This window comes from Heliangelus exortis, chromosome 4, assembly GCF_036169615.1.
Source record: "Heliangelus exortis chromosome 4, bHelExo1.hap1, whole genome shotgun sequence".
In the NCBI taxonomy this organism is placed as follows: Eukaryota; Metazoa; Chordata; class Aves; order Apodiformes; family Trochilidae; genus Heliangelus; species Heliangelus exortis.
This window is the reverse complement of record NC_092425.1, coordinates 874873-900249: the sequence shown is the minus strand read 5'-3', so window position 1 is coordinate 900249 and position 25377 is coordinate 874873. Positions and strand designations below refer to the sequence as shown.

General features: G+C 41.8%; 1 protein-coding gene across 16 annotated transcripts in view; it reads left to right on the top strand.

Moving 5' to 3' along the window:
• Positions 1-25377, top strand: part of ADGRL3 (adhesion G protein-coupled receptor L3) — a 406353-nt gene that overhangs the window by 238761 nt on the left and 142215 nt on the right. For all 16 annotated transcript variants that reach the window (XM_071742547.1, XM_071742549.1, XM_071742548.1 and 13 more), the window contains one exon: positions 22610-23410. In XM_071742547.1, the coding sequence (XP_071598648.1) occupies positions 22610-23410 (801 nt within the window). The remainder of the gene's footprint in view (positions 1-22609; positions 23411-25377) is intronic.

Below are 25377 nucleotides of genomic sequence, written 5' to 3'. Positions count from 1 at the left end.
CAATGCTTTATTTAATTCATTTGCATCCAGATGACTGCAGCCCACAAATCCTCAGAAACAGGACCTACAGTCTCAGAGACTACATTCTCCAAGTGTGTGCCTGTTTTTACTATAGACATAAAAGTCTATGCATATGCCTTATCTGAAAGCAAATAAACTGTAAGCATCTGCAGCATCAGTGCTTAATTTGGTGGAGAACAGGCCATGAAAAATCTTAATCTCTTTCACAAAATATGCTGCAAAAAACATTTGAAGGCTCTTACACAAAATACATTATTAAACCCCATACTGCCAGAAAAAATAAGCCAAAGTTTTATTTTGTGATAGTAGCCATTCAAAAATAAAATCACTATCATCTGCTTTCTTTCTTATTTATAAAATTGCTGTAGCGTCTTGGCTGAAACTGGGAGTAGAAAGTGTGTTCTTTCTCTGCACTTTTAAAATTCACATTTAACATTCATAACGCAGCAAAATATTAATTTCTGTGTCTTTAAAACCAATCATGTTACGTATTCCCCTGCTGAATTTACTGCTTATTCAAACACGCTCTCTGCTCTCCTTGAAAAGAGTTTTTGGCTCAATTTCTTTAGCTCAAAGCCCTTCCTTAGTGCCTAGATAACACAGTGTTATCTTATTCTGTAATGATTCACCATACAAAGCAATCTAAAACCCAAGGAAGCATGCCAAGAGACACTGGGCAGAAAGCCCTTATGTAAAGTTTGAACTTCTTTCCCTTAACAGAGCAGCATTGACACAGCCCTCTCTTCAGGCAAAGAAAATAAATAAAACAATGTGCTAAAGTTAACCAAGAAGTTTCTTAAATGCTGCTTTTGGTGTTTATTTTAATGGGGAAAATTCCATTTTATTTTTCTTTTATCATGGTAAATTGAAAGAATTGTGGAGTGCTATTCTGTGACAGTGGAATGAACTCCTTGTATTGTGCCATTGTAGATCTATTTGGCTGTGGAAAGTTTGCGGTGCAAAGCCTGTTCTTTGTGGTGAAATTTGATTTTCTAGAGGTCCTGACTTACCTCTGTGGAAATGTGGTGGGAGTCATGGGAGGCCTCAAGGATTTATTTTTCTCTAGAGCTCAGGGTGAGAAGAGACAGACTGAGATACCCAGATGGCCATCATGGCAAGAGGTGCGTTTCCTGATACCCAAATCTTGCTGCTTTAAGGTGCACAAGAGGGTCACCTTCCTTCTCTCCTGCTTGTGGTCACCCTCCCCAGGATTCTTTTGGTCCATCCAACACAGAGCTGCTGTTTTTAATATGAAGGCATTTATCTTTGCCATGCATTTTGCAGGCTGCAAGCATCTGAGCTGATTGACAGACTCATTGCAAATCAGGATGTGTGGGAAGGAGCCCCAGGTACCCAATAATTGCTGTCTTTTTCTTTATATCAGAGTTCATGGAAATTAGGTGTATGAATACCATTTAAAGAATGTGGAGACGTGAGCTAGCTGCAGAGAGATTATTTACTGCTTTCATTTTCCTCTGCCTGCCTGAATTCAGTGAGCTTTTATTGAAAATTCACCTTTTCTCTCCCCTTCTATTCTCTTCCCACGTAATCTCTTGCATTCCCACTTGCTCTGTCATAAATATACCTGCACAGCTATGGCAGTGGCTTTACAAGCTTCAACTTCTTAAATCCAAATGCTGCTCTTTGCAGTTAGCCTCACCTTTCAGGAGCAGAGGATCTCCTGGAAGACAGGACTCTGCCCTGGATTTACTATTAATCAGTCAAATCTGACCTTTTTAGGGGGAGGGAAGAAGGACTTTTTTTTATCAAACCAACAGGGAGACCCAAAATCTCAACTTCCAGGAATGCAGAATTTTACTGACTTAATGCTCAGATAGCTTTTGTGGTAGCAATGGTGTGTTTTACTTTGGTCAATCAATAGGGTCAAGAGGCAAGAGTTTGTCTGGTTTATATCACTGTTTGCCTCAAGTCAATAGGTAGCCAATTAAATTTCCCAATATTGAATGAGAATAGAGTCCCAGTGTCAGCTCTTCTACAAATGGATATTAAATTACATGATGTAAAAGTGGCTAAAGATGATTCACAGCAATAATATGACCCAGTTATGTGTTTATTGCATTTAAAAGACAATTGGGGGGTTGATTTCATTGCCAGCTGTGTGGTAGTTAATGATCAGTAAGCACGAAACTTAAGAGCTACTTCTGTTTCTAAATACAGCCTGCTGTGCTGAATTTCAGAAGTTCCCAGAATGAATTGTGTATGTGTAATCGATCTAAAAATAAGGCAAAATGTGCTTTTATTTGATACCAGTAGTATGTATTCACTATCAAGCTATTCTTAACCTACAAAGAAATATCATATGCAGAAATGATGGACTTGCTTCTAAATGCCCATAACTTCTCTGCCCTACAGCTATATGGCTTCTAATTGATGCAATGGATGAATGTCCTAATACAGTTGTGAAATTGCTATGAAATTAGCAGTAGAAGCCCAAATTGTTACTTCCTCTTCAGACCCTTAGCTAGGCAATTTTTACTGCAGACCCTTAGCTAAGCAAGTTTTTTACCTAAAGCCTCCTTAGTAGTCCAGTACTTGGTGGAAATGCTTTTCCAACTTCATGGTCAGCCAGACCCCAAACCTGATTGACCTAAACTGAAAAAAAATTTGATACCAAGGAATTGCTGAAAATATAAATATACACACTGCTGTGTGTACCTGCAGCATGCCATTGAACTAAAAGTTCCACATGTTTTGGGCTAGGCACATAGGCACACAGAATTTGTAAAGTGTTTTTAAAAACCTGAACATGTCTCCTTAAGGTTTAGTCTGCAAGAGGTGATTTGTACAGCCTTGTTTGCTGGTTATTGTGGTGAAGGTGTTCTGGTAAATTGTGTACTGCCTGTGCTATTCCTGGCTTCTAAGGCAGTTGTGTCATTGTAAAGAGATGAGTGAGAAAAATAGCAAGCTTGACAGATGAACCTTGTGAACGAAGCAACAAATCTTATGAAAAAATATATTCTTCCATTTGGTGTGAAGTCATGATTGTTTAGAATTTTTGGACATGCTTTCTCTTTTTTCCAGAAGAACTAATCCTTTGCTGTTCAACTGTTAGTGGAGCAACATTTACAAATCCTCCTTCCGTTTACTTGGGGTGGAATTTTACCAAAGGTGTTGATGTTAGGGTTTTATTGTCTGCAAGCAAATTGACCAAATCAAGGAATGAAAAAGACTGCAGGCCCGTGTATCTTTGATGGAAAGTGTAGAAGGTGTAAGCTGTCCTGAACTTCTCACAGGAAATTGCTTATTAAGAACTGGAACTATTTCAACTGAAAGATATAGAAACAGAGTAACTAGATAGGACCTGACTGCCTTTTGTCTGTGGCCCATGATTTCTTTCACTTCCTTTAGGGAAGTGAAATGCAAAGCATTGAACTCATGAATATCGATGAGGCTTCAAGGGAAGCCATGGCTTGACATACAGCATCATCCCTTGAGAGTGGAGATTATTTGGACCCCTTGTGCAGAGATGTTCTGTACTTCGGTTGGGAGTGTGGCAATGTGAGGCACCAGGACAAGACATGCAGGGTTTTTCATCATTCCTGCTCGTGGTAAACTCTTGGAGTTTGGAAGAAAACAGTCTTGGCCTTGCAGTGCTACAGCCTGCATTTCTGTTTCATAGTTATGAAAACTCTCTCTTCATTCCTCCATCTGCAGGATATCACTTTTATTACAACTGCTTAAATCAGTTTCATCATAACGTGACTCTTTCCTCCTTTCTCTTTTTCAAATAGCCCGGTCCAGGAACCTGTGTGACATGGAGGTTTTTTACAGGCTGTTGGATATCTCACCCACCTTTGCCATCTCCAGCTCTTAATATGTAGAACTAATCTAGGACAAATTTAAGGTCTCTGCTCCTCCTTTGTTTGTCCTAAACCTGCAGTGCAATAGTGTTATGATGGTTGTATATATAACTTCAATTTTGACTGTTTCTGAGTGTGTGTGGTGCTAGGATTTGATAATTTTTTTTTACTTTTTACAAAGCTTCATTTATACATGTGTTTATTTAAATGCGCATGTGTCAAAAAAACCTCACCCAACCCCCCAAAAAATCCCAACAACAAAAAAGCCTTGTTTTTAAAGAAATCTCAGTCACTTAAAAATTATTTTTATAAAACAAGATTTTTCTCTGCCTTCCTTCAAAACATGCACTGAAAACTGCTGAATGGTGATTCCCCCATTTCTTGTGTGGAAACTTGGAAACTGTTTTGTACAAGAGACTTCATGTTCAACAGTGTTGAAAATCTAATCAGGAATGCTTCATGGAGCTGTGAAATCATTGCTGTATAATACATTTTAGAAGGGAAGAGAGGCTGTAATTGCCAGAGAAGGCCATGATTGCAAACATTGTGTTGATTAGGTGTGACTTGGATGAATCCTGGTGGTCTGGAAGGAAACCCAGTTATACCCTAACCTGCTGGCCACTATTTTCCATCCAGTTTTTCTCCAGTGAAACAGAACAGTTATTGGTTAAAAGTTGAAATCAAAGCAGAAATTCTGATTACAGTCAACAAGCTCAGCATTCTGCACAGTCAGGTCCCTGAGGTGGTGATAGTGTGCAGCAGTGCCATTTTCCACTGTAGACTGTGTGAGGAGGAGCCGTCCCTGACCTGCTCTGTAAATAAAGTCCATGCTGCATGCAAAGCCCAAAGCTCCCTCTAGATCTATTAACAAAGAAAGTAACAAAAAAAGATGGTGTTGAGTGGCTCCCAGGGCTCCTCCGCAAGGACTCACTGTTCAGAGCTGGAGTCCTCTCTGCACACCAAAGTCTCTCCCTTTATCCTCAGCTGGAGCAGGGGGAGCAAGCTCTGCTTTGCAGAGCCACTTAACCCTTCCCTGGAAGCAGCCACAGCTCACAGTGTCTCTCGTGGATGGTTCAGGTTTCCTTACAGTCCTCACAGTGTGCATACACGAAATAACCTGATGTATAATCTAATAGGCATATTCCTGCTGTTATGGTAGGGAAATTCAGAGTGGAAGGTCCTGTGACTCCCCAAGCCATTGTATGCATGTCACACGTGCCACTGCCTGTGCAGTGGTGGCCAGGCAGAGCTGAGAACATAACAGAGGGCCTAGCTGGCTGTTCCCCACTCCTGTTTGTCTACCTTGGCATTTATTTTCCTGAAACACCTAAATACTTCAATTTACTATTCTCTGCTGTAGAGTCCACCACTACATGGTCTGCCAGTGACCCTGAACTCCAGCTCTTACTGTCGTGTTTTCCACTTTCTTACAGTTCTGGTGTGGTTTTGTGGGTTTTTTTGAAGGTGGTATCTTGGTGATCTTTGGCCTCCTATGGCATTGCTAGGAGAAAAAAAATAGGGAAAGCTTTATCTAGAGCCACTGAAAATTGATGCAGCTCTGGTGGTGAATATTAAGCATGCATCCTTCCCCATGACCAAATGTGCATCTGTCAGTCTAGTGTAGCTCTACAGCATGTGCATACATGAAAAGCTGCTTCCCCTTTGACTTCAGCGTGCAACCTAAGAGCCTTCTGCTGTGCAGACATCAGGAATGGGGGAGAAGGAGCATCAGTGAGAGCACAATATGCCCTGGTGCTCTGTTGTTAGAATGTTTGCCAGAGAAGGATGGTGGCACCCTTGGACCATTTGTCAAAGGGACTGTGGCTTCAACCCCATATTGTTTCCCTGTGGTCAGTGCCCATCAAGCAGCATGGCTATCCCAGTCCCTAGCTGCCTAAAACCTCATTCAAAATAGGTCACCAGTGGTTACCATCCTCCTGGCATCCCAGCACCTTTGGCTGCTGGACGTGATGGCTGTCACCTCTTTGGCCATCTCCACTCCTGGGATGGGCACTACCAGCAGGTTTATGCAAGGACAGCTGCCCTGACAGTGGGGTACTGGAGGGACCTACTCCTGAGCCTCTGCCAGCACCATGGTGAGTTGAAGTACATCCAGAAGGCAACTGGCACTTTGGCCAGAGTACAGACTGTGGTATTTCCTCTTAGGAGCTGACTTGTGTACAAGATGAGTTGTGTTGTGTAGCAGCTTTCATCTTCTGATGGTTTTTCAAAGTGCAGCCTCTCTGTGAGTTTAACCTTAGAGTGGACCCTCTCTAAAGGAGGCCACCATTGCTGTAATTCCCCCAGCCACCCTTAAAAAGACCTGGGGATGGTATCCTTAAAAAGACCTGGGGATGGTATCCTTGCCAAGCTGCCCAAAGTACACTGACAGCTGCATTTGCAGCCATCATCCCTTGAGGAAGGCATCTGTGTTCACTCCTTGTGCTTGCAGGTTTTCATATTTGATTTTGGACTATGCTTAAAGCTCTGGAATCCAAATTTGGCACCATTTCCCAGCTCTGCCACAGCTTTCTTGGATGACCTTGGGTGAAGAAGATAATGTTTCCCTGCCACTGTTCCCAAATGGGAATCTTAATCTTTAGTTACACCTGACTATTGTGATTGTTTAGCTGGCAAGATACTGTGAGAGCAGCCTTTTCCCACATTGGCCATAGACCTCTGTCTATTTTTGCCCTGGCCCTGGAATATTGGTATAGAATAAGTACCATCAAAAATTATAGACTATTTCTTCACCTGGTATCTTTGCTGTTGTGATAGTCACACCCTTAGTGGAAATGCTGCTGTTGATCCACAGTTTTGAATCCCAGAATGTGTAACAGTAATGTCTTTAGCAGCCATTTTACTTGTGTTTAAAATGGGATTAAGAGGAACAAAAAAAGGTACATTATTGGAAAAAGTCAGCTTGCTTCATGGCAAAACCCATTTTTTAGCTTTTTTTTCCATTTCATCTGGTGTTCATATTATTTTTCTAACTTCGAGCAAGTACAAGCCAAATTGTTGAGAGTTGTCATCACAAGTTGAGAATATGTATATAGTTCTAAATTATTTTTTTTTTTGTGAAATCATGAAGTGATTGTTTCACCCCTTTCTTTAGGAAAATGTCCTGTTCTTTTTGGCTAGTATTTTCAGTCTATATTTGGTTGTGATGCAGTCAGAGATGACCAGAATTGTAAGCAGTGAAGTAAGTTTTGTGAGAAAAACGTAAAATCGCAATTCTGATCCAAAGCAGCATGTGGTTTTCAAGAAAATTACAGATAATTTAAAAACATCTATTTAGGTGTTAGGGGTTTTTGGTTGGTTGTTTTTTTATTTTGCTTACACATAGTTCTCTTACAGCTCCCACTCCCCCATCAGAGAGAATAAGAGGAGATTTTAATGCCTTTATGCTATTTATACTGTGGATGCTTTCTCTCCTGGCTCCAGTTGCACTTCAGGAAGGAATGATACATGTTCAGCAAATGGAGGGTTATTGTGGGACATCCAGATCTCTGAAGAGCTCTGACGTGCTAGACTTGTCACCTCAGTTTTTCGTTGAACATACTTCTCCTGTCCTTGCCTTCAGCACAGCTGTGCATATGTCAAGCAGAGTTTCATTTCACTTAATTCACTATAGATTGTGCCACAAACACCTGGTCCAGTTTTCCTCTGACTTTGTTGCATGACTTGGAGCAACTTGTAAATTCCCTGTTATTTTTCCCTTTTCCTATCCTGAAAGCAGGAGCAATAATATTCCTGGAGAGTTTGTGAACTGAGAATTGAAGTAAGCTAATGGACAGTTAATTAAATATCTGGCCAGCTGTGCCAAGTCACTGATCTCTGCCAGGGTTTTAGTGTGTTGGCATTCATGTTGGCCTTCTTACCTGGAATACAGAGATAGGACTTGCTCAGGTGCAGTCTGGAGACAGTAGCTGTGTAATACATCATTTTGCATTGAACAGAGGGTCTGGAAGCCATTGGTTGAAGCTGTATCTTGCAAACTGTCAGACAGGTCCACTGAAAGATCTGGAGACCAGTTAAATGGACTGCTTCTGCCTTGCATTTCTTTCCTGTTTGCTATGACAAGAACAACACTGTAGCCTTTCCTAGGAGGTTGGTTTCCCCATGGCTTAAAACCAGAGATGGGGTTATGAAGCACAGAGCAGCTCAGCTGTACAGGTCTGTCTTTACCTATAGATTTCACAGCTGTCAAGAGGAATGCTCTTTTTGCTGCACAGCTGTGGGAGAGAGCAGCAGAAATGCAGGCTGGCAGAGAAGGATGATGTGGTCACATAAGGAGAGGACAAGGAAGCATGGGCATTTCACACAAGAGGGATTTTGGGATTTTTGCAGGGATAGGGATGGCTTTTCTTTATTCGGATGCACCCTGAAATGGGATGTGGAGTGGCATTTCTGTGCCTGTTCTGCATTCATGACATGTTTCAAGGGTATGTGTTGTGCTGGTTGAAACGATGAATCACAAAATAAGATCCTAGTCTGTGAGCTAGGCCAGGCTGGACACTGCAGCCCAAGAGCTGGCTGCTTTGATGGGGGCACAGCAAAGGACAGGATGGTCTTGCTTCTGCTTCCTCCTCCTCCCCCAGCACCCTGTCAGCTGCAGAGCTGAAGCCATCCCATCCAGCTACCTTTACAGTGTCAAACCAGAAAGGCAGCACCAGCTGCTGAGAGCCCTTGCCCCCCCTCCTTTTGCTCTCAGAGAATGGCAGTCTCTCAGCCAAAACAGTACGTGCAGTTACACCTTTTTTCTGTGTCAGATCACTCACACAATCTGCTATTATTGAGAATATTGGTGTTGAACCAAGATGTGGGCTTCTTTTAATTTAAAGCCCTTTTTAAAAATGGGTTGGGTCTTCTGCTGATTTGACTAACATCTTTATACATGTTTAAATCAGACCTTCTACCTCAGCCAGCTCAGATAGAGCTATCATGGGGACTTTCTTCTTGTTTCTTCTGTTTTGTTCATTAGCCCAGTGAGGACATAGTAACGCACTGAACGTCGATGGAGGTTTTTATAGAAGTATGGATTTGTGAAGTGTCATGCCACATGAGTTACTTCTACTGGTAGGGTGAGCTACCTACAACCTCCTACTTGAGGCATTGCTTTTGCCTTCAAATTGTGGTGGAGATGCAGAACATCTTAGGCTTTCATAAACTTGTTGAGGCCAAAGAATTGATTTAACCTTTGTTGGAGTCTGCCAAAGTATGATCTGAATTTTGTAACGTGTTGTGAGTGCCAGTAGTACGTGTTATCATCATGTTGTTGTTTTGCTGGTCATCAGAAATTACTGCACTCTTGAGAGGTGAATGTGGAGAAAGCAAGCTGGGCTAGCAATTAGCTGTGGTGGCTGCTAGTTGAGAACTATGTCTCTAGTTGTGTTTCTGTACCAGTCTTAATGGTGATGATTCTTAAACTGTTTTACTTCAAATTCTAGCCTGGTGCAGCCTCTTCTCACCAGCCTTAGGTCACCTAGTTGTGCAGATTTTTGGTCCAGCTCTCTCCTCAATAGCCCTTCCTTCCAATGCCCAAGGTTATTAAATAATCTGTCAAGAAGCTCAATCTTCAAAAGCCTCACCCAGGAGATGCTGTAAGCTATGATCGTGCTGATGATGAGCTCAGGCCAGGGCCCACTCCCATCAAATTTGTTAGGTGACATGCAGTGACATGAAAGGGCACAGTCCTCTGTCCTACAACATCAGCATGGCCCCACTGATGACCTTCTGAGAACCTCTGGCAATGTGATAATTTGGTCCTTGCTGATTTGCCTCATCTAAGTTGTTCAAAAGAGATTTCAAGAGAGACAACATTTATGTGAAGAGGCGTAGCTTGGGCATCTGGCTCTGCCCCCTGGATCTCTCAGGGTTCCTCTTAGCCCTGTTGCCTATGTTCAGATTACTAAAAGCTGGACTGAAAACTGAACCTCACCCTTAATTCTTGTTCCATTTTCAAGTTAGCAAGATAAATAAGTTTTGGTTTATATAAAATCTAAGCCTTAGCAAAGTGGAAAGATTTATTGAATTACCTCATAGCAAAGTGAGTGTGTTTCATTGTCACTTTTTTTTTTTAATTTAGGAAAAATGATTTTATTTTTTTAAATCTATTGATGCCATGGGGAAAATGCTGCATTGGCTGTGAAGTAGCAAGAGGGCACCACACACTGACCTCCAGTAATGTGCACCAGTAAAATTGTAGAAAAGCTCCAGGATCCTAATTTTCAAATGTATAATATATTAGAAGTTAAGCTGTTGCAGAAGCACACAAAGACTTCTCCAAACCTTCATAAATTCTTATGCTTTAAATTAGAAGTAAAATGGACCCTTTTTCATTAATGGTGAAAATGATAGGTCTTAGCTGTGCCTAATATTCAGTTCATCGCAGGTAGTACCAAACTCCCATGTATTCACCACATATATTTTATTGCTGTAATTTGTGGTTCTCCTAGCAGAATAATATTTTTACTTCACTGAATATACCAGTGCAAGTTAAAGGTCTCAGATGTATTCCTTTAAAGTGACAGTTCATTCCAGCTAGGTCCCTGTTTTATATCAGTACCTATTCATTAAAAAATAAGTATAAAATAAATCATCATCCTTCTTAGTCCCAGATTCAAACAGTGGGGAGCTAAATCCCAAAACCCATAAAGTGCTTTCTGTTCACGCTTGCATTCAGAGCATGCACTTGTTTCAAGCTGCTCTCCCTTAATGCACTGACCTGGATGTGTGGTGATGTAAATAGACCCCAGCACCAACCTGCCAAAGGTCCACTTGTGGATCCTGACCCAGAGTACCAGAGGAGCTCCTGACCTCATAGCTGATCCTTGCTCAGCTCTGCAAATACCTGAGGGGTTTCTGGGCTTTTTGGTAGGTAGTGCTGGTGCTTGGTGTGGCAGAGAGACAAGTGAAACAGAGGGGAGGCAGATGCTTTTCCACAGCAGAGAGAGGTTTTGCTCAGCTGGGGTTTGAGGACTCCCAGAACCAGCACATTTAATGGTACCTTGTGGCCTGAACCTCTCAAGGAGGCAGCTGTGCCTCTGTCTGGAACTTCATAGTCATGCACACAACCTCTCACACCATCCCAACACATCTGGAGCATGAACTGATGAAGTGGGGACAAGGTATGGGAGCCTTTCACAATTAGGCTAGGCATGATCTCCTCAAAAATATCTACCTCTCAGCTGAGATTTTGTTGATGCTGAGCACAGAGAGCCAGAGAAAAGGAGCTCAGGAAATGCAGAGTGCTAAGCACTATTGTACAGTATTTGCTGTAGCAGGCTGTAGATGGGATGTGTCAGACTGCTGCAGGATGGCTTCTTTACAGTGTTTTGGGAATGTGCCTCAAAGCTTAATCTGTGCTGGTGTCTTGGCATCACAGATGTGAGTGTATATGCATGTGAGACATGCTTGCTTTAATTCTTTATATCTTACAGTGTTGGAAGTAGCTCCTCTGCATATGTATGCATGTACATGTGTAGCACACTTGTGTTCATTTTTCAAACCTAAAAACGCTAGAAGCCACACCTTGGTTCTTTTTCCTTCTTCTTCTTTTTTTTTTTTTTTTTTTTTTTTTTTTAAAAGCAGATGTAGTTACAATTTACACCAGATTGTGAGATCTTGTTCCAGAGGAGCAGTTCCTGAAGAAGTGTAACTCCTTTCCTTGCTCTTCTCTTGATCTCCAAAGCAGTTATGGTAAAATTGCAGTTAAGGTAAAATTCCACCTCTCCAGCTACTTTGTAGGTGTTCCCCCAGTTTAGAGAAGATAAAAAACCAAATGTGTTGTTTAGTTACTTGGCTCCGTGGAGACCTTATTTCTGGTTTGGTGAGCATTTTACTACAGCATCCAGTTGGAGACACTTAGTAAGTGCTATTGAGGGAGGCAACTGGTGAAAAAGTCTTCTTTACAGTTTTCTCAATAGCTGAAAAGAAGCAGTGTTTTACCTACCAAAGTGTTATTAAAGGAAACTCAGCCATAGCAGGCAGTGTCAGCAATATGCCTTGCAGCCAAGCAAGAAATATGGTAGATACTCTTAAGACATGAGATAACTGCCAAGGCTTACTGCAGAGCAAAGAGCTTTTCAAAAAATGTTTTCTCTGAAGAGCATCAGATTTCACTCAATTCTCACAGCACAGACATGCCTTGGCAATCATGATTAGCCTCATTTGGGCCTGTGGAATCCATTATTTTATAGCTAGTCTCATAGCTGGCAGGATGACAAACAGTTTATTTCTCTTTGGAGAGAAATCACACCAAAAAACAGCTTTAATTCAGTGTTTTCCCACCTACGACATTTTTCCCTTTCCTCTTACTGCTTAAGGCAAGACACCTAATGCTTGGCTTGATGGCTCTGTCAGGTGCTTGACATCCTGAATTTATCTCATGCCTGGATGTGGACAAATCTTTAATGAACCTCAGGCCTTTGTTCCTTTTAAAATTGGGCAAGGGGTGGGGGTTACAGTCCATCTGGGAAGGAAAATATAAAGAGCTATGGAAATAATAATTATTCCTAAATAGCTACATTTGCCTGCTTGCCAAGAGAGCTTCCTGTGTCTTTGACATGCCATAAGGAGGAAGAGATGAGGTGGTTGTCTGGGTCCATTTACCTGACCTAGTTAACACTTGGGGTGAGTGACCAAAGGAAGTAAGGCCTGGACTCAAACTTGCTTACAAGAGCTCTCTGGACTTACGTTTTACCACACAAAGTTATTTCCCAAACACCTGTTTTGTTGTGGGATTTTTAGCCAATCTGTTGGTCTGTCTTGTTGTGCCGTGTTTCTGGGGACTTGGTAGAGGGACTTAGGTACAACAGAAGGTTCCTGCCCTGGAAAGCTGCCCTTAGCATCCCTGAAGGATCAAAGCCAGCACCTCTTCATCTGCCTCTACATACACAGGAGTCTTTTTTGATGGAGGGGAGCAGCAGCTTGGTACTCATTTTGTGTCTGAACTTTTCCCAGAGGAGCAACGTTAAATAAATGTTGTTTTTATTTTATTTCTTAGACCTGCACAGTAATGCCTATCTCTCCTTTTTCAAAAGAGCCTGCAGTCTGGATGAGCTAAATTCAAATCCCCACTGGAGGGAACAGATCTCCACATCTCACTCATCCTGGTTGCAGGGCTGTGTTGCAAAAGGCTGCTGGGTGCTCAGCACCAGGGGCCAGCTACAGGAAAAGCACTGCAGAGGGTCAGCCCTACACTGCTTACCTCCCTCTGGATCTGTGCTTTCACTTATTTTCTTTCTTTTCTTTTTTCTTTTCTTTTTTTTTTTTTCTTTTTTTTTTTTTTAAGTTATTATTATTTTATTATGGGAGAATGATGTCCAGGTGGCTGATTCTGCAGTAATTTGATGGCAGCTCACTCATCTGCTGTTGTGCTGGAAACAATAAGAGGCCAACTGCCAAGGAAAGTTTGGCTGAGTGACTTGTAGCTGTAATTGAATTTCACACAGTACTTGTACGGTACATTTTTTTCCCCTCTTGTGCTAACTCATCTTGCTACTTCTTTTTAATTGACAAATTTAGAAGGAAAATTCTGGTGCACAGCAAGTTGAGAGAGTCATGGTAAATTAAGAAATTACTTCTGCTTTTTGTTTAAATCAGAGGCAAAATGGGGATGTGCTGTTGGCCTTATGTCTAATATATAAGTCTACCTGGCTCATTTTCTGTCTGATGGTGGCAAACAGTGGCTGCTGCTCTGACAAACACTTTGACTAGCATAAACTTTTTTATTTCCCAAATTGAGGGATGTATTGGTTTTTTAGGTTGCTTTATCTCTGGACTGGTGCTCTAAGTAAAAAAATCTCATCTACATCAGCGATTTATACACAGTAAAAAATCAGATATGTCTTCTGAAGATGAGCTTTGAATATCACAATACTTCCTTTTTTTTTTTTTTTTTTTCCTCTCTAGTGCAGTATATTTCAGGACTCATTATAGCTTAGTGAGTTATCCTTATTTGAGCAAAAAATATTTACCTCTTGGAATAATGCATTTTAGAAGTGCAGCACAATCACATTCAGCTTCTTCTAAAGCTGATGAAGTGCCTGATTCTTCAGAGAAGCCAGGCATTGTCATTGCCACATGGAATAATAACAAGAGAGAGGCAAGGAAAGAATAGAAATTGTTCACAGAATTTTGGGAAATCTGAATGTTTGCAAAACTGTTAAGAATGATCTCACTGGTCTGTGCTCTGCACAGTGGTGTCAGCAGCATCAGCTCTTGCAGGGCTGGGCATGTACCAGGGATTTTATCTAAATTCAGAATCCGAAGTTTCATTGGCATTTTAGGACTGTTTTGGTTTTTGTTTTTTTTCCTCATAAACAAACTATTTAAAGGCATATCTTTTCTGTGCATTGGTACCTAAAACTAGGAAATGAGGTAGTGATATTTTACCTCCTAGAAAATTGGCTTTGAGGGAACAGCGCCATGGAAAAGCATTTGTTATTTCTTGGGTTTGAGGGAGAGTCCAGGTGAGGGCTCAGGCCACTTGCTGCCTGTCATTCATTAAATTAATGTCTAACACAAAGGTGACTTCCTCCCAAAATAGCCTAAATTTTGATATGCAATGCACAAGGCAGCGTGGCAGGAAATGATAACTTTTTCATCTCACAGAAACGTCTAGTGAACAAGAGTTAATGTATATTCTTGGTTTCCTAGATCCCAAGGACTGTAAGTCCCACTGGCAGGTGTTTTAATATTTATAATCCTTAGTGTTATTTTAGCGAGCATCTATTAAATTTCGTTACTATGATTAAAAAACAGACTGAAAGCACTGACATTTTAAGGAAGACTAAAGTAATGGTTTAAAAGGTTTCACAAATTTTTCACATAAAGGGAAATCTGAAGGGAAAAAACATCCACTTACGAAAAATGACAGCTTTGAATTCTGGAGATCTATAGATACCATATTTATGGATCTAATTTAGGTTGTGGTTTGTGAGTGTTTATGCATTATCGACATTTCCAATCTCCATAGTTCACAACAAAATTAATTAGGTTGTGATAATTTTGGGAGGGTGTCACATGAAGCCATTGTAACACAAGGTGCTTGATGAGCAAACACCTTCATTCAGTGATGCCTGGCTACTATATAAAAATGGAATTTGGAGATGGAGCAAGTTGAGATTATTCCTCCCTTTTATTAAGTAAAGGATTAGTACTTCATTTGCTTTAAAAGCCAAACATTTCTTCTGTGTTATTTGTAAAGATTTTTTTCCCTACCCTTAAGGGAGGGAAAATGTGCAGACAGGGGTCCATACAGTCAAGAAGGGAGAAGTACTCTGCTTACTGAAACCTTAAATTTTCTTGGAAATGTAGATACTGTTACAGACTAAGTGGGTCCCTGAAATAATAATTTAAGCCTAAGCTTTGAAACTTAGTTTGCAGAATAGTTTTGGTCTGCTGGAGAACTGCAATGGAAAGACTCAAAGTTGCAAGTGGTTCTTTTGAAACAGGAATTGGCAGCCTTAAGAAAATTCATGGCAATATATAAGAATAATTCTTTTCTATGGCTGGGGAATCAAAGTGTGAGTGCTTTACAGCCAAGTGCCAGGTTGCTGTTGGACTGCGAAGCAATGTAAAGGTAGTGGGGTCTCATCTCCAATTAAATACACCTATGTGCTGTGCTTGGCTTTGGCACAAGTGGAGGTCCTCCAGGTAAAGTAATGGGGAGGCCCAGAGTGCAGGCTGCTACATATTTATTTATTGTACATTGCTAATGGAGGCTGACATCATTCTTGCTCTGAAGAGGGAGGGAAATGATGTCTTCAAAACCTGTCATGTTGGATGCAAACAAGCAAACAAACTGTAATAAAGTGGGACCATGTGGCAAAAATAGGAAGATAGCAGCAGTATGCATTTGAGAAGCAGTCTTCAACAATCTAACTCTTCCATTCTCTGGGCTTGCTCCTGTGCCAAGACTCAGGAGGGCTTCCCCTGTTGCATGTTAAAACTTTTCACATTAAAAGCTTATAAAATGAGTGCTTCACTGGGGCTAACAATACCAGAGATCAACTAATTCTGTCTTGGGAGTAAGCTGGTATGGAGGCTGGGGATGGAGACTGGTCATGGTGTCTTCTGTAGCAAGGACAGTTTCAATGAAAGGATGGAGACCAAAGACTACTCAATTGCTGTTGCTTTTTGTTTGCCTGGAGGCAAAAATGCCATCTGACTTCGTGCTGTCTGGAACTTGCTACAGTGGCTGTGACTGTGTTCCTGTCACTAGGGCATTCAGGTTCCAGTGACAGCCCCACCTGTGCTACAGTGGGGCCCCAGGCTTCCCATGGAGGAGGAGGTGGATAAGAGAAATGGTGGCATGTTCTTTTGTTTGAGGCTGTGCTGTATGGAGTGAGTGCTGAGCTTGGCTGTGTGGGCTCTTGTAATTTTAATTATGTGTCAGGAGAAGAGAACAAAGCAGAGATGGTTACTTCTGCAGCATTTTGAACCTGTAGTTGCAAAAACTGCTTGTGTCATATAAATGCTGAGCCAGCTCTCTTAAGTATTCCAGTAAACTGCATGTGAGGATTTGAGTGTGTTTAAGTGCAAATGAATAAAATACTGGTTTCATGGTTTTATCCCCTGGGTTTAGATCTGTTTGTTTTAAAGCTGCTGCTGCAGAGTCCAGCTTTCCTCCAGCTGGGTTTCTCCATGGGAGTCCATGTACCACCTGCACTTCCCTACAGTAGAGCACCATGGGTTTGAAGCACATACAGGTGTAGTTCTCTTCAGCCTTGCTAGCAGGGAGCTGGGCTGGGGGAGCAGAGGGATGAGTGAGAAGCTAATGACACCCCTGCAGTATCTGTGCCCCACACTGCTGTTGCCTCTGATCTGCCAACCTCAACGACTTTCTTAAATTTAGATGCTGGAAAGAGAAACTGCTGAGGACCTGATGTGCCCTGTTTCTATTAGTGTGCCTAGGTATACATCCTACCCAGCAGCAGATTTTTATACATCCTAGAGGACAGGGCTTTTCTAGCACTGACTGCAGGGTCCTATTGTCAATGATGTGCCACGCTGGACGTGCTGTGAATCTGACGCTGCCCTTGCCTGTGTGTTGCCTAGTTGCCTAGACTACTGTTTTCTATTGTGATAGCTAAAAGGAAGTCTGTTATTGACATGTGCTTTGGTGCCCTGAATTTTGAACACATCTCTTGTTTACTTTAACCTCTTTTCAGTAGAGGAACACTGAGACTCCAGGACCCAGCCATGTCTTCAAAAAAAAGAGCACCTTCATACCTGAGCTGGCTCTGTGTGTGTGCACTTTGAGTTGCCTTAATAGGTTTGCAGCTTCCCCAACATGTTCCTGTTCAACCTAAAACTCACTGATGGGTTGTGCATTTGTTGGGAAGAAAGAGGTAAATTGAAAGAGCTCTATGGGTGCTTTAGGGATATTTAAGAGTGCCAAGGTTGAGAGAAATGTGGGTGCTTTGCTGTTGGCACAAGACTGGCCAAGGAAGTTGTTGGGGTCTAGGGATTAGAGAAAGACTGTAGATCCCAGACCCTCCCCCTGTGAGGAGCCCTGATGCAAGGCACCTCCAGACTTCATTTTATCATTAGAGGAAGCTCAGTGCTGGAGTCCAGCACGACAGGACTCAAGGTCAGTCAGCTATGTGTCGATCACCATCTTGCACCACAGTTCATGTGTCAGGGCAGGACACAAGGCCAGTGCTGTGCCTTCTGGGGATGTTTCTCCCTAGCTGTTTGGTTCCTTAGTGCCATGAGTACTTTTTGGCCTCAGTTCCCCATGCATCTGCTCAGAAGAGGCAAGATGCAGCAGTTAGCCAAATACTGGCATGCAGCACCCTGAGATGCTGCATCTTACACTACTAAAATCAGATTCAAAAGCCTGTTTTCTTAGTCCTTCTCTTTTGTCATTTCCTATATATTTAAAGCTGGATCTCTGTGGATGAAATCAGTTCAACCTATAAAGGTCAGGAACAGGTAGTGGATGGACTTATTCTGCTATTAACCACCTGTCCTGAAAAAAAACCAAAACAGCAGGCAAAGTACAGTGCACAGTCTTTTACTTTTGCAATTGCTTTTTAACACCCCCCTACTCAGATTTTTTTCCAGCTTTGTGCTCCTGTTGTGGGTTTGAAGCAGTGCCAGTGAGAGAGCTCTCTACAGGACTCTGCCTCTGTGTGCTTGTGCCTTAGATAGTTGAGTGCAGCTCAACATGGTATTAAGAAAATGAGCAGTTAATGTTGTTCAAGTGTTAATTGTGCCAGAAATTAAGAGTGTATTTTCATAGCCTCAACCCAGCAGTACTAAGAGCATTTAATTAATTTGTTTGTGTGATTTCTCTGAATGGGTGGTAGGAATCTGCCTGATCACTCAGCTTCAGGCACAGTAGGGGCAGGCTGTAGCAGCCGATGATTACACCTTGGCCTTGGTTTTTCCTCCCATCCAAAGAAAGGGGAGGAAATCAGGGTACATGCAAAGTCTTCACAGAAATCACAGAAAGTTGAAAGGCTTGTTTGTGACTCCCCTCAGACCTGGCACCTGGTTCTTGATTTCCTCCAGGCCTCTGGCACTGTTGAAGCCAATGGCACTGGCATGCAGCTGATTTAGGAAATGGAGATGAAATTGGTTCTGCTCCAGTGCATCAATAGCAGGAGTGGAAGATTTCACTATAGGAGAATTAACAGTGTATGCGTGCTTGTTCTGTAGATTCCTCTAGAATTGTAGGATGCTCTAAGGAGTTCTAAAATTCTGTGGACTGGCACAGGCATTGCAGAGATGTAAAACTGTCTGCAAGTGGGTAAAATTTGTCAAATTCTTTTGATACTTTGTGAAGGCAGTTTTGCAGTGATATGTTGAAGGGAAAATCAGACCCTAATTTGACCATTCCTTTTGCTATTGCACAATGAGCTAAATCCTCTAGGCTTGCCATGCAACCTGTTTGAAGAATATGATGTCCCTATATAAGCTGAGTAGTTATTGAAATTCAGAAGCATTAAGTCTTAAATCATCAGGAGGAAAAATATGCCTCTGGGATATGTACAATAGGAATCACCATGCAGGGGGTCACCAAAACACATCCTGTGTCTGGAATTGTAAGAGAGCTCGATATGGCACTGACCGCTAATAACACATCCAGGCTATTCAGCCTGAGGGTAATCAATGCTTCAGGTCACTCAGCTCAGCTGGTTGTGAATATATTATCTCCTGCAGAAGCTTCTCTCTTCCTGTTTTACAAAATCACACTGTTGTTTGAGTGCATTACCGAAGCTTTTGCTCATTTGGAAATGTAAATGACTACTTTCTATGTTGCCAGAGGTACAGTATCCCATCAATCAGAAGAATCAGTGTGAAGCCACACTTTTGTGTTGCTTTGTTGCTTTTGCCAGGGACACTTGATGTTTTCCTGAATGTTACTTAACTGTGGTGAGCCACAGCCTCGGACAGGGAGAGCAATGGCTGTGTGGGTTTCTGCAGTTGCTGAGTCTGGTGCCTTTTAATCTTGCTGGCTCTTTCCCTTGCAAATCCAGGTGCTTGTGCTGAAATGCATCGTCTCTGCTGCCTAGAGTCCTGACAGCCACATGGTGAAAACTTCTGCCTTTAACTTTAATGTGTCATGCGGTAGGAAGGAGCCTAAATCAAAGTCTCAAGTCAAAAAAAGTTGTTCAAGTTCAGAACCATTCGTTTTGGGTGCCTCCCCACACAGCAAAGTACAGATCCACACATGTAGCCAATGCATTTGCAGCCTACTTTGAAATTGTTCTTCCATTGAGCCTGCAGCTTCCCATCTAAATGAGTAAGACTTTAGAATGCAAAGGAGTTTGCAGTCCCAGCACTGAAGGACTGTCATTTGGCAAGTGTCTCAGTCTGGTAAGGGCTGGAGAGAACTCTGGGCAAGCAGAAACAAAGCATGTGTTACATACCTTTGCGTTCCTGTCTCACTTCTCTGAACAGAGATCTCTCAGCTGTCAAGACCATACTGTTTTGCTGGCAAGCCCTCACTTCTCCCTCAGTGCTGTTTTGTGGGACCTATCTTCTCTACCTTTGTGGAATACACCCCACAGAACCAGCCAGCCCCAGAGCAGGGGAGCAGAAGCTTTTTTTGGGCCTTACCATGCTGGAATAATAAGTACTCTGTGCCACGACCATAGGGGACTTTTGGATGCTTCTCACAGGAGCTTGTTGGCTATCAAAACTGATACAGACAGTTTAACAATTAATCAGTGTATTGCATTTATTTATTTGAACTGCAAGGGGCTTTGTCCAGAGGGACTCAGCCTCTTCAGCAGCCTTTTTATGCATGGTGAATAATTCACATAAAAATATACAGCAAGTTCTGGGGCTGGGCTTTATAAATAGTGCTTAGATAATTTTAACTCCTTACCACTATGTATCTTCAGGATCTTATAAATAATTTATGTATTGTAATGTATGTTTTTTTCCAAGTCCTACTAAAGCTTGTTTCTCCAAGACATAGGACAGGACTCTGCAAACATCCACCGATGTCCTTCGTCTGACTTTCCTTAGTTCTCTAATCATGTCACAAGGGAATATTCTCCTGCTTAAAGCAGGGATCTCTGTTTTACAGGATTTTGGCGAAATAGATGAAGATGTATATTCTATCAAGTTTCTCCCTGGAGTTTTTATTCTATACATAAATCTATACCAGTCATATTTCAGTGCATGGGTATTTCATTTTGCTCTATGAAACTAGTCCAAGGCTTCTGCTGACAAGGTATCTCAAATAGTTCAAGGGGCTTGGTACAGCTCAAGTGCTGGTTTTTGTTGTTTGTTTGTTTGGTTTTTCTCTTTTTTAAAGACTATTGTAAAGTTAAAATTTATCTTTATTTAGTTCAACTTGACTGCATATTACCCAGTGTATATCAGAGGAAAGGTTTTATATATATAAAATGTTCACATACTAAAATAAATGATTAAAGCTTCCTTTTCATATGAAAGAGGTAAAGAAAAGTTCCTGGCCAATACAGTACCATTAATCTATTCTCTTTTCTCCTTTCTCTCTTTACCTCTCTCTCTACAATAGAAGTGGAACAAAAAGGTAATTAAATACCTTTCAAATTATATATATATTACTTATGTATAGGCTAAGTTATTTAACAGTTTAACGTTTTAGTTGAAATATTTGTCATTAATTCTCACTACTTTTTTGTTAAAATTTATTTAGTTTCTCTGCTGCTCAACTTCACCAGATAACTAATTTTTGCTTAAAAGTTTTTACCAGTGCCACTTTTTTTTTGTTGTTTTTTTTCCATTAAATTTCTATTCAAAGGCTTAGGTAACTTACTGTTCTCCTGCCCCAAAGAATTCGGAAATGGTGCATAATTAAATGTAATTATGCCATAGAAGCCTCTTGGAAATGACACTGCTTTATCAGCAAGTCTGGGTAGTTTCTTAGACTCCAGTAGAGCAATACACGATATACACACCCGTTACTAAATATGATTTTCCTCCTGTCTCACTCTCCAGAAGATATTCCCAATTTATGCATTTCTGAAACGATGAGTTCTGCTCCAAGCAGGGAGTGTGAAGGTGGTGCACCACTTGCCAGCCCCAGGCTAGCAGCAGCAGTGGTGGGATGGACACCTCTCCACGCCTCCCTGCTGCCCATCCCATCCTCACGGCTCCCGTCACGCTCACCGGCATTACCAATAACAAGCCAATGTTCTCCCCCAAGTGTGTGCAGTGCCTCCAGGGCAGGAGGGTGCTCCCGGGGACCTCAAAGCCTGAGTGAGACAGTTTTGCTCTGCAGCATCCCTCCTTTTGTCTCCCCGTCCAGCCGGCCGGCCTCTTGGTGTTGGTGTTCCCGTGATGCCGAGGTCAGGCGGGTGCCGGCCAAGCCTCCTCCCAGGCACTGGCTCTTTCCTGGCCCCTCTCAGCCCCACCCGAAGTCTGAGCAGCAAAGCACCCCAGTTAGTCAAACTGCTCCTCTGTGCTTCTCTCATGTAACAATAGAAGGTATATGTTTTTAAGTTTGAATTACTACTGTATTTAACAGGACATTTTTTTAACTGATTAAAATCTAGACCTTGGGTACCTCTCCAGTGAACTTTATTCTTCTCCTTCCTTCTTTCCTTCCTTCCTTCCTTGTCTTTACCTTTCAGCATCCATTTGTCATTTGTTTTTAATTGTGTGGACTGCATGTTTTGTGTGTCCTGTAGCGGCTTTGAAAACCTCATTTCTAGTTTTACTGCAGATCTGTAGATGGGTGTTTCCCCCTTGCTCCCTTTGCTTTAAATGCTCTTCAGAGTTGCTAAGGGATTCGCCTCTGCTTTGCTATTGGTACCCTTTAAATATTTAATGTTGCTTGGGCTGTAAGGATGGGAATTTCTTTTCTTATTTCCATTTCTAGGCCACTTTTCTGTGGGCTGTTCAAATAAATATGTGGATCAATTCCCTGGGAGTTTACCCCTTCACCTAGTGAGTACAGATTCACTGCAGAATATTATCTGGAAATAGAAACCCAGAAATCCTTTGGGGGCACATATTCATTTCAGAGTTTACAAAGGCGAGTGGTCCAAGTAAGTACACCTGTAAAAACAGATTGGAAAAGCAATAAGAAGGCGAGCCACACTTGATAAAAAAGCAGGGAAAAAAATCAGTTTGGTGGAGCAGCTCTTGCTCTGGAGACAGAGCCGTCGGGAAGGCTGGTCTCCAGTTACAAGGCACTGCTCTTGGGTGTCCTCTGCTCTAGAACTAGAAGCTGTTGAGATGTTTGGGCCGGTCACCCCCAGACTGTCAATAACTTTATTTTCTTTGTTTTGAATTCTTTTCCCTTCCAACAGTTTTTCTTTGCCCTGGACTGTTGAAAGGAGTTTACCAGAGCGAACACTTATTCGAGTCTGACCACCAATCCGGTGCCTGGTGCAAGGACCCTCTGCAGGCATCTGACAAGATCTACTACATGCCCTGGACACCTTACCGGACAGACACACTGACAGAGTACTCCTCCAAGGATGACTTCATTGCTGGCAGACCAACCACCACCTACAAACTCCCACACCGGGTGGACGGCACGGGGTTTGTTGTGTACGACGGGGCTTTGTTCTTCAACAAGGAACGAACCAGGAACATAGTCAAGTTTGACCTGAGGACAAGAATTAAAAGTGGGGAGGCTATCATAGCTAATGCCAATTACCATGACACCTCTCCCTACCGCTGGGGAGGCAAGTCTGATATAGACCTGGCTGTGGATGAGAACGGGCTCTGGGTAATCTATGCAACAGAACAAAACAATGGCAAAATAGTCATTAGCCAATTAAACCCTTACACGTTAAGGATTGAAGGGACATGGGATACTGCCTACGACAAGAGGTCGGCTTCCAACGCCTTCATGATCTGTGGGATTTTATATGTGGTGAAGTCTGTGTACGAAGATGACGACAACGAAGCCACAGGGAATAAAATAGACTACATATATAACACTGACCAAAGCAAGGATAGCATGGTGGATGTGCCCTTTCCAAACTCCTACCAGTACATTGCTGCTGTGGATTATAATCCCCGGGACAACCTGCTTTATGTGTGGAACAACTATCACGTTGTGAAATATTCCTTGGATTTCGGCCCACTGGACAGCAGAGGAGGTAAGGGGTTTAATGCCCAGCCAAAACCTGAATCTGCCTTTTTTATTTTTATTGTAAGTAGGGTGTGTAATTGAAGTGCATTGCTGTCTCACCGATCTGCCAGTGTTTCTGTAAATTAAGCCCCACTGCAAGATCTGTGATGGCTGTTACGACATTACTACGTGGAGAATGGTTAAGTGTTAATCTTAGTTTGAAATTAAATGGAGAAAGGAGTTTGCTACCTGTAACTAACCTGAAACAGTGTGCAAATGTCCACACTCTTGTCGTATCACAGGGATAGCGCTCTTTTCTCTTGAACTGAATTTTGCTCCATACATTAGATCACCTTCACCTCTTCAGGAATTTTGGCAAAACGAAATGTGGAAGATGCTGTTGCTGCAAACAGCCAGGGGAAAACTGCCAGCCAGTTCAAATTACTTTGTTCCATTAAGCTGAGGGATTTGGGGCTATTTAGGGAAGCTGCCCCTAGTTGCATGCACTCACAAGTGTGTGTCTAGAGTCAGGAGGGGAATCAATAACAAAATCTTCCAAATTGCTGGTTTCTTTTCTTTAAAATTGCTTTAATAATAACAATAACAACAACAACAACAACAACTTGCTGATTTACTGACTTAAGGTGACTTACTACACTTTCTCTAAGAGAGGAGCATCTGGCCTGCAGAGGATTCCAAGCTTTCCTGCCTTCATTTGTGTTAGAAATGATGCTGGTAATTACCTAGTTGGGTTATATTTCCTTAACTTTTACCGACCTTTTCATTCTTTTGCAAGTATTACGTTCACAATTGCTACTTTGTTAATAATGTGACTTATCTTAGATTGTTGTCAAAGAAACCTCATGGTGCAAGAGTTCCCAAACAGCATTTGCTCAATGGTTTTTAAATGCACATGGTGTACACGATGTAGTCACAGTTATCAGGTAGCTCCTGTGGTGGAACGTGTGTACTTCAGAGAGGCTGAAAAAGTAAGAGGGAAGGCAGAATTAATACAATTTTGATGGGAAGCTATTTGATCTTTAAGATGGATATTTCCAAAACATTTTTTTGTTAATAAAAAACTCAGAAGTGGAGGAGTGGATTCAGGGCTTCAGATTGCAAAAGAGAGGTTGAGAGTTTCCTGTTGTTAAGGTTTTCTTTTTCTTTTCCTGTGTGCATCCTGTCACCCATATAAAAATGGATCAAGAGATGCTGAAAGAAACTGAGGTTATGAAAATCTGGGGTGGGGAGGAATAAAAGTGGTAAAAAGGCAGTGAATTTCTCATTTTAATTCTAAAATGCAAGGAAGAGGAGAGGAAAATCTTGAAGAGGCAGATGAACAAACCCAAATGATAAGAGAGGAACAGGAATATTTTCAGTCATGTTGACCTCTGCCAGATCTCAGATGAGCAGAAAATGAAGTAATACTTTTCATCCTCCCAGCTTAATAATGAGCATGCACTTTCTGAGTGGTGGAGTGAAGCAGAGCAATTTGTGAGCTGTTGGTTATCCCTGAGGAGTGGAAATCAATTTCATCCTTTCTATTTCACAGTTTCTCTCCGTTTCAGTGCATTATTTCTGGACATTACAGCAGACTCTCAGCTGCCATTTTTTAACATGGTGACTGTTGTCAGTAATAGCATCTTTAATAAAAAGCTGCCATTGTCAGTGAAAAACCATAATTTTTACTTTCCTATAAAAAAAAGAGAAAATGGTTCTTCCTTTTTACTGATCTAGACTGGTGAGATGGAAGAGCAGGTGAAAATTTTGCAGAGGGCTGAAAGTCCTCGGTGCACGGATTTAATTTGTTCTCTCGTTTGAAGTTCTTTTAATTTCACACGTTTGGATGTGGGTTTGGGTGGTGGACAGAGGGTTAATCTGATGGCAGGGAATCTGGCGAGCCTTCCCTAACATTAATTTTTTTTGTACACTTTTTGATAGCATTATAACGTGGCCACAAAGCTGAATTTTACATGTGTTTCTCTTTGGAAATTG